The sequence below is a fragment of the Xyrauchen texanus genome, chromosome 5 (assembly GCF_025860055.1).
Source record: "Xyrauchen texanus isolate HMW12.3.18 chromosome 5, RBS_HiC_50CHRs, whole genome shotgun sequence".
NCBI classification, from domain to species: Eukaryota; Metazoa; Chordata; class Actinopteri; order Cypriniformes; family Catostomidae; genus Xyrauchen; species Xyrauchen texanus.
The window spans coordinates 45,848,344-45,858,715 of NC_068280.1; the positions used below are offsets into that span (position 1 = coordinate 45,848,344).

A 10,372-nucleotide genomic window follows, 5' to 3' on the forward strand; every position below is an offset into this window, starting at 1 on the left:
GTGTGTGATGACCCGGCTGGCAATGGAGGCGATTTGAGGATGGCAGCAGGCTCTATTTCGCCAGGCACAGCCCCACGAACCACCTGCCCCCCAGCACGCTCGTTTGCTTCCGTCTGCGCTCGGGATGACGGCGACTCGCTTCACGGCCAGTTTGTCTCATCCCTGGAGCCAGGTCTAGGGTAGTCACAATCCCGACGTGCTGCAGGAACTGCCATCAACCTCGTTCTCAGGGCTACGAAGGTCACAGCGCAAGCAATCGATGGCCACCATCTTGGTCCAGGAACGCCACCTGTGGCTGAACTTGGTCAAGATGCATGACGTTGACAAAGCCCGCTTTCTCAACGCCCCGTCTCCCAGTTCGGTCTCTTCGCGATTCAATTTCAGCGGTATTCGCTCCACTTCGATGTGCGGTGAAAACGCCAGCACTTTACGAGCAGAGATTGCCACTCTGCTACTCAAGGACGCGATAGAGCCTGTCCCTCCAGCCGAGATGAAGAAGGGTTTCTACAGCCCTTCATCATACCCAAAAAAGGCAGTGGGTTGCGGCCAATCTTGGACCTGCGAGTTCTCAACCGGATTTACACAGACTCCCATTCAAAATGCTCACGCAGAGGCGAATTCTAACCTGCGTTCGGCATCACGATTGGTTCGCGGCAGTAGACCTGAAGGACCCATACTTCCACGTCTCCATTCTGCCTCGACACGACCCTTCTTACGGTTCGCGTTCGACAGCCAGGCGTATCAGTACAAGGTCCTCCCCTTCGGCCTGTCCCTGTCCCCTCGCGTCTTCACCAAGGTCGCAGAGACAGCCCTTGCCCCGCTACGGGAAGTGGGCATCCGCATACTCAATTACCTCGACGACTGGCTCATCCTAGCACACACTCGAGAGTTAATATGCGCCCACAGGGACCAGGTGCTCGCACACCTCAGCCGTTTAGGGCTTCTGTGAGAAATGCGGCACCACCTTAGCCGACATCTGCAGAGCGGCGGCTGGACAACACCTTTGCTAGGTTCTACAACCTCAGGGTTGAGTTGGTCTCGTCCCGTGTTTTGTCAGGTCTGAGCCGGTAGAACTCGATAGTACGGAACAGCCGACCGGGGCTGATCACCGACGGTTGAGCTTGAGTGGTTTGCAGAGAAGAATGGCAGAAAATACCAAAATCCAGGTGTGCAAAGCTTGTCGCATCATACCCAAAAAGACTTAAGGCTGTAATCACTGCCAAAGGTGCTTAACTTAAGTACTGAGCTAAGGGTCTGAATATGTATTTCAGTGTGATATTTTAGTTTTTCTTTTCAATAAATTTGCAAAGTTATCAAAAATCTGTTTTTTGCCTTGTCATTATGGGGTATGGAGTGTAGATTTACGTTTGTTTGTTTGTTTGTTTGTTTTAAAGCATTTTAGCATAATGCTGCAGCATAACAAAATGTGAAAAAATTAAGGGTTCTGAATACAATGTAACTTGAAAAATGTGTCTGCCAAATATGCCATCAGTTGTCAACAGTCTCTCTTTCAAGATGTTCTTACAATGACAGTTGACATAACATCACTGCCATTGTGCTGTCAATCGCAAGCCAACAGAGATAAAGTGAAGTCGACTGAGTTTGACTGACCTGTAATGGTAAGGATGACTGCTCCAATGATCATGACGAAGGTCTGCAGAGTATCGGTGTAGATTACTGCAGCTAAGCCACCTGGAGAAACAGGGTATTGCTCATTTCTCTCATGATACTTTAATGTGATACAAGTCATTGAGGTCGAGTCAGAATCAGCACTTTTAGACAGAAGAGTGAATCAAGTGACATCAGAGCCGCAGATTAAAGTAATTATGTCATTATACTGGAATCAGTTGTGTAGTCTATAATTACCATGGCAGAAATTGTTACTGATCCACTTTTCTGCTTCAATGAGAAAGTTACAGTAAGTAGTCATTTAGTAGAAGCTTTTATCCAAAGCAATTTAAAGTACTGTTATTACAGGGACAGTCCTTCTGGAGCAGCATGGTGTTAAAGTTGATTTGTGTTATTTATTTATTTATTTATTGTTAAAATACTTTCACTGTTGAATGTAACTTTACATTTAAAATGTTTGAAAGCTATTTTATCACACTAAAATCATGTCTTGTGGCTTAACTTACAAAACAATATTTTAGCATTTATGAACTGGCCCATTCACTTCCATTGTAAGTAGCCTTAATATATAAAAAAATGTTTTACACGTATATTGTGTTCCTCTATTTCTTTTCTTTTTTTCTTAGGAAAACTGTGGTTTATTTCATCTGATTGGAATACAATTCTGTGACTTTGTTCACACAGGGCATCTGAACACACAATTTAGTTATATATATATATATATATATATATATATATATATATAATTAAAAAAAACATTATATTGGTTTTATTTAACTTTGTTACACCTGTGGTGTTCCCGGTCTAAAGTGACCATGCAGCCAGTGGAGATGAATGGATTAGACTACAAAGTACAGAAATATTTTGTATTAAGTAGCCAGGGATGGGCAGTATTTGAGATACATGTATTTGAAATACAATTTTGTACCTTGTATTGTAAAGTCTTTGAAAAAGTCAAATGTAATTTGTATCTAAATACATTTAAGTTTGGTATTTGTGTATTATCAAAATATATAAAATATCTTTGCCAGTCAACCTCTTTTATTAGCCTGCTGATTTCCTGTATCAACAAGTTCAGGCATGCCCCCTAACCCCAACTTTCATGTACGCAGCTTCAAATGTCAGAGAGAACGGCTCCATCTAGCATTGGGTGAGCACATTTTCTGCGTTCTGGCAAGGAAATATAGAGTACGTAAAGGGGGTGGGTGGGGGTCGATTCTACTTTTTGCAAGAAAACAATAATTACTGGCAAATGTTATTTAATTTCCATTAAAATATTAAGGTAGCTATGATACTTCTCGCCAGCCAATGCAATGCCAACAGTGAGGAAATCAAAACTAGTCAGCAGCCAGCTAGCGAGCTAGTCTAACTATCATTAGCTATTTCACTAGCTATCGTTAGCTAGATCTCTAGCTAACAAGCTAAAATGGAACATCATTCAGATATGCCTTCAGATAACTTGAAGTAATAAAAGCACTGGCAAGGGGAAAAAAGCATTAGCACTGGACATTAGCGCTAGCTAGTCAGTCTTGCTAGCTATGGGTTGTTAAGGTGGCGTCTAATAAGACGATTTTTCCAATGATTTTCAGGTGTTAGCTTAATTAACAATCACCGGTCAGGCAGAAGGAGACAGAGCATGCATTAGTGTCTCACAGTGGGAGGTGTTAATCACTTGCCTGCTGATTTAATGGCTTCAAAGACTCAAAAAACATTTGTTTTGTCACTGAGGCGGGGTCTTGTCTTCTGGTCAAGTGACCAATGAGCTGCTTCTTTTACAGAAGTACGAACAAGACGTCAAGCTGATGTGAATGTTTTCATCGCACTCAGATTCTGTCACCAAGCTTTTTTCGTGCACTAAACCAAAACAGTGTTTTTATTGGATGCATTTCTTTACTCACTGAAAGCTGCATGTTGACAGGTTCTATATGGCCTCGATTGGATTGATAAACAATCACACACTTTCACAAGTACTCTTCACGATAACTTATTTTGTGTTGCGGCAGAAAAGACACAGGAAGAGAGAGAGAGAGCGAGCTCCGTGACTTCACGAACAGGTACTTTTCAGTGCAGAAATAATGCAAAAGCAACAAATGATGGATACAAATTACCACAATGTAAATTTTCCAGTTTTGCTCCGTTTTAAAATAAAAGCTTGCGAATGCCGACTGAACCTGCATTTGGATGAGAAGCTTATTGATCTTTGTCAACAAGTATGTTTGTATGGCATATAGAATGTCATTTGACAGACTATTAATAGAAAAAAAATATAAGACTATAAATATGTAAAACCTTTTACATAACTTTAACGTAAGCTTACTGTCTATAATTCCTAAAAATGGTACTTCATTGAATGGCCAATTTTACATGTATTTTCAAGATACAAATACTGTGTTTTATTTTGATAATTTTTTTTATTTACATTTAAACTGAGGTATTATGTATTTCTATTTTAAATACATTTTCATGTATTTGTGCCCATTACTGTTAGTAGCATCCAAATCCTTAGATGATATGGATGTGTATTTGCACACACAAAGTTCACGCACACACACACAACGTGTGTTGAGCGCCCTTTCGTGCATCGTATTTCCATGTACACTCTTTGAGGAATATTTCAAGATCTACTTTTCATATTATGTTGTGTTTGGGCTCGTTTGAATCGGGATTGTCTGCTGCAAGTTACAGTATGTAATTTTCTATGTTATAGGTATGTTTCTAGAAGTAGTAAGGAAAAATGTGACAAAGAGACACTTCTGTTTATTATACCTATCGTCAGTGGGAATTTCATACACTAATACTCATAGCAGTTTGGCCTCTGAATGAAACGACTTTGCTCATTATATTTTACTAATTGAAACCTTTCCAACAATATAAAACACATGGCTATCTCATTTTTTTTTAATGTTTGGCCAATTCTGATTATAATTGTATTGATGATAATTTAGCAAATTATGAGAACAATAGAGTTCTATTTTGTCAGCAAATTAAAAAGCTTTATTTAAGAATTTGTAGGATTATCTAAATGCATTGTAAAGTCCAGATTCTAAGCTTAAAATTACACCTATATTTTTAGATCAAGGAAGCGGATATTAATTTATTACATGATTATTATTATTTTTTTTAATCTGCAGGGAGTGCTCCTCACTAGCCCAGTATAAGCTCAGTTCAATGAATCCCAACAATAATCTATATATTTATATTATTATAAATATATATTATTATTATTTATTAATAAAAATTAAAAAAATTATATGTTCAAAAAAGAAGTACAAAACATGTCATAATTACTAAGTTGACAAAAAGATCTAATGAAATATCTTGGAATAGAATGTGCAATATGAGAGATTTATTAAAAATCTTAGTGGGCCAGTCAATTTTGACCAGAAACACTCAGCACAAGGGTTAAATAAACAAGGGGCCAGTCAAAATTATTTCTTGTAGTAAGCAATATTATGCCGCATATGCTGTTGATTGAGCCTAATTTGCATCTAATCCAGAACATTCCTTTAAGTAGCTTACACCTTGCTGGGATTGAACCAGCAACATTCCCATTACCAGGGACGGAACTAAGATGCGATCTTTGACCCAGCCATGGCTGTTACCAGCCTTGAGGTTTATGCAACATGTGACATCACCCCATCCACTTTTTACAACATTGCAGTGTAAGAGAACTTGGGACATTATACAGTACACACAAATACAAACCTGCAATAGTGTAGAGGGCAGTGACTACTAGCATGAGAACAGTGGAGAGGTAGAGATTCCAGCCCAAACAAACCTGGACAAACAGAGCTCCAGAGTATAGATCCGTCTGCAAATGCCCCAAAAAGAATATCATATAGTCAGTGTTTGTACTTTTATTGCACAGGAGACTTAATGGAGTCAGTTATGTAGCACTGAAGTATCAGCTTTGTCTCATGCGTTTCTTCTAATGTTGTTGGTGGTAGTTAAATCTACGTTATACATTATTTTGCGTGCTGTTACGTCTCACACACAGTGGAGCGCTCTATTGCATAGGTATAACTGCAGGGCGGAGACCTCTAAATGGGGGCAGAATCTCCCAAAGAGGGCAGGGTTACTCCAGGGCATCACTTCCACTCATGGTTAAGGTTAGGGAAAGGGTTAGGTAAGAGGCTCCTGCTTTGTAATTGACTTTTAGTATGTGGGCTGAAATGAAGACATTCAAATACATTTTGGTATCTAGATATGGCTTGTACAATACTTAAGTTTTTTTCCCTCAAATTCCTAACCCTAGGTATGAACAACAGTAATAGTGATGCTTGCCTTAGAAAGAATCAGTAACAAGAGCGCATGACCTCTTGCATGTATGTGTGTGTCTTTAGTGAAAAACAGATGTTGAAACAGAGCTAAACAACGCTCTCTTTCACAACTTATAATTCCACGGGAGCACAAACATGCCAGCTATGTCAGAAGACTCGCTGAATGAAACCCTTTCTTCTTTTAGATAAGGTTTTCTTTTGTTGTATTTATTGTCTCTTAATGGCAATTTGTCTGAATGAGACAGAAAAAACATCACTCTATGTGTGAGATTTCATGCTTACTGAGATCTTGGTAAACACAGACAGCATCAGACTAAGCGCTGACAAGTACATGCGAATTCTCTCTCCTCCAAACCGCCGACCCAGATACTCTGGCATTGTGACAATCTGAGAGAGAGAGAGAGAGAGAGAGAGAGAGAGAGAGAGAGAGATAGGAAGTGCAGAGGGAATGTCATGATCTAAGCAAACTGAAAGGCAAATCAGAGAAAGTAGTGCGCTTGTGTGTTTTTGTATGTCTGGAACATGAGGCAGCATAAGAGAAAATACCAGGTTCAATACAATTAAGTTAAGCTCAATCGACAGCATTTGTGGCATAATGTTGAATCCCACAAAAAATGTATTTAGACTCCCTCCTTTTCTTTAATAAAATCAAAAATTGAGGTTACAGTGAGGCACTTACAGTGGAAGTGAATGGGGCCAATTTATTGAGGGTTTAAAGGCAGAAATGTAAGACTTATAATTTTTTTAAAGATCTTACATTTTTCTGTTAAAACTTGTGTATTAAGTTTCTATTCAGCTATTATTTGAGCTGTAAAGTTGTTTAAATCAACATTTTCATGGTCGTTTTAGAGTTTACAGCGTTGTGTTGTCATGGCAGTGGAACTAGGGAAAACCTAGTGGGGCAATGAACCCCAAGGCCCCCCTTAGACCCGGCCCTTGCAAAGGTTATCTACTTTTAATACACATATGTTTATTTGCCAAATCAGTATAAAGGGTGGTTTTTGCATGTTAAAGACTCACCCCAGAGGACACGTAAACTGGGACAAAGATCCAGGCAAGAGCTAACAGGACATAAGTTGCCTAATGGAAGAGAGAGACAGAAGTGCGTAAACACACATTCTAAAAAGCTTGTTTTTAAATAGTGTCTATGTCTGTATTACAGGGAAATATATATATATATATATATATATATATATATATATATATATATATATATATACCTGTACATATAATTGTTTAACAAAGCTCTTATTGTAATTTTTAAGAGGTAATTTTATCGTGAAGGTAAGAGTATTTTGTCTTGCCTGAAAATAAATCTTTTGCTTCAAGTTAAAAAAAATTTTTTAAAGATAAAAAACAGTTTCAATATATTTCTGTAAAACAAAACAAGATATTTTTGCAGTGCTGAGTTGTGGCAGTTGTGAGGCAGAAAATGTACATCTTACTCCCCCTAGTGCTCATAGAACACAAGAGCATTTTCAATGAGACATTGAAAGAAAGTTATGATACTCACATTCCATTCAAAGCCAGCAACAGCAATCCCCCCGGCTGCTCCTGTCCCAGCCAATCCAATGAACAATCCTGAGCCCTCACTGCTGGCAAACAGAGAGGCCCCAATCTGCACCCATTAACATTACTGTTAATATTAGTATGCATGTATAATATTAGTGCAGTTCTCAGCCGGACTCAACATATAGGGTAAAATTGGCTAAAATGTGATTCAAATGAACAGGAAAGTGTGCACCCTTTTCCGAAGGGGTTATTTTAAATAAGCATTATCTTCATTTGCTACTAAAATGTATAATATACAATTAAAACAATTTAATATTTGTGGGCCAACTTAAAAAATAATGTGTTACACCATATGAATATTTAATTGAACTGCAAAATAAAAATAAAAATGCAAATAAATAAATATGATGATAAAAGTAGTGAAAACGTTTAAGAAAAGGTGACCAGTCACATCACCTAATGTATACACATTCCTTTAAACATGCATACATTTTGAACATAACATTTTAACATTGAATATTAGATTTGTTTCAATGTAATTTGTCTGCCCATTAAAAAGTGAAACTGCTTTTTCCTGCTTTGACGTAATAATACAATTTTACAAATAGTCAAAAATAAAATAATTTTGAAGTTTACATTAATCATAAAACTTAGTAAAAAAAAGAAAAACGTTATCATTCTTCATTGAATATAAATGTAGAATCTGTTCATACTTTAAAAATAGTAAATGTACTTTATTATCCCTTTTTCATTAATTAACATAAGTATGTTCAAATGTTGTGGGTTTCACTTACCGGCCACCAAGCCATGTCCCTGCCAGCCAGGAAATATCCACTTAGGGTGTTTCGGCTCACTCTGCAAGATGACTTAAACACACACACACACACACACACACACACACACACATACAACAAATGTTCATCCAAAATTCAAATAAAGTTATATTTCCCACCTTTACATAGTAGAAAGTATTAGAATAATGTTAAAAAACAGATAATATTTCCCTATATACAGTTAACATTCACTAATCATTCTATTATTCCTTATAATATAATGTTTATGACAACAAATGCACACACATACGCAAACACACATACGTATGCCTCACCCATATTCCAACTGCAACGTTCAACAAAAAATATGCTCCTATAACGATGATATCAGACACGCTGAAAGACTGAGAAAGGGCAAAAAATTTAGTGGTAGAGTTAGACGCCATGTCCTGCCTTCACACACACAACACATAGACTAAAACAATTAGACTGGTAGGGTTAGAAAGACACAGAGTGTTCCGGTCAGTCAGCTCTGTGTGTGAATTGATCATTAAACACATTAGTTTAATGAAGCAAACCTGAACCTACATGAAAACAACAAGGCAGATGAGACACATCCCTGAAGATGCACTAAACCCTGGTGCTTGTTGTGGTTTCACAGACCAACAAACACATGCACCTGCACATGCACCCAAATACCCATGACTAAACACACACATAAATGCACACACATAAATCAGATCATGGAGATATGTTATCTGACAAACCTAATGTGACTCAAGGAGTCTAAAAACATCTCTAGACACACTTAACAAAGTGAATCATTTACTTAATGGGTAGCACCAGTGGGTGTTTAACACACACAACACAAGCACTAACCATTAGCATCAATCTTACACATGGACATAAGTATACACTCTGCCTATACCTTTAGTGTTAACTGGGGTCACCATTCACCTCAACATAACAGCTTTGGAATTATAAATGCATAATAAACTTACAAGTCTATAAGTAAGTTAGTTAATAACTGTTGTAATGAAAACTGTTACCAAATCCTTTTATTTTATTACGTATTGTTATAATTAGAACAAATGATTGATGTCTGTCCAGCTTAATGTGAGTGATTCTATCTATCTATCTATCTATCTATCTATCTATCTATCTATCTATCTATCTATCTATCTATCTATCTATCTATCTATCTATCTATCTATCTATCTATCTATCTATCTATCTATCTATCTATCTATCTATCTATCTATCTATCTATCTATCTATCTATCTATCCCCGTCCGTCCGTCTGTCTATATATATATCTGTCTGTCTATCTATCTATCTATCTATCTATCTATCTATCTATCTATCTATCTATCTATCTATCTATCTATCTATCTATCTATCTGTCTGTCTATCTGTATATCTATCTATCTATCTATCTATCTATCTATCTATCTATCTATCTATCTATCTATCTATCTATCTATCTATCTATCTGTCTGTCTGTCTGTCTGTCTGTCTGTCTGTCTGTCTGTCTGTCTGTCTGTCCCCGTCAGTCCGTCCGGTCTGTCTGTCTATATATATATCTGTCTGTCTATCTATCTATCTATCTATCTATCTATCTATCTATCTATCTATCTATCTATCTATCTATCTATCTGTCTGTCTGTCTATCTGTATATCTATCTATCTATCTATCTATCTATCTATCTATCTATCTATCTATCTATCTATCTATCTATAATTAAACATGTCTATCTATCTATCTGTCTGTCTGTCTATCTGTCTGTCCGTCTCAGTCCAGTCCGATCCTGTCTGTCTATCTGTCTGTCTATCTGTATATCTATCTATCTATCTATCTATCTATCTATCTATCTATCTATCTATCTATCTATCTATCTATCTATAATTAAACATGTCTATCTATCTATCTGTCTGTCTATCTATCTATCTATCTATCTATCTATCTATCTATCTATCTATCTATCTATCTATCTATCTATCTATCTATCTATCTATCTATCTATCTATCTATCTATCTATAATTAAACATGTCTATCTATCTATCTATCTATCTATCTATCTATCTATCTATCTATCTATCTATCTATCTATCTATCTATCTATCTATCTATCTATCTATCTATCTATAATTAAATATGTCTATCTATCTATCTATCT

At 36.9% G+C, this 10,372-nt stretch overlaps 1 protein-coding gene across 1 annotated transcript in view; it reads right to left on the bottom strand.

The window, feature by feature from the left end:
- The window catches only part of slc5a10 (solute carrier family 5 member 10), a 44,633-nt gene extending 35,993 nt beyond the window's left edge, over window positions 1–8,640 (bottom strand). Inside the window, exons 1-7 of the mRNA XM_052126997.1 lie at window positions 8,530–8,640; window positions 8,216–8,287; window positions 7,423–7,527; window positions 6,930–6,989; window positions 6,192–6,296; window positions 5,335–5,440; window positions 1,612–1,692 (exon numbers count right to left, since the gene is read on the bottom strand). Coding sequence (XP_051982957.1) covers window positions 1,612–1,692; window positions 5,335–5,440; window positions 6,192–6,296; window positions 6,930–6,989; window positions 7,423–7,527; window positions 8,216–8,287; window positions 8,530–8,640 — 640 coding nt within the window. The remainder of the gene's footprint in view (window positions 1–1,611; window positions 1,693–5,334; window positions 5,441–6,191; window positions 6,297–6,929; window positions 6,990–7,422; window positions 7,528–8,215; window positions 8,288–8,529) is intronic.
- Between the last annotated feature and the right edge of the window lie 1,732 nt (window positions 8,641–10,372).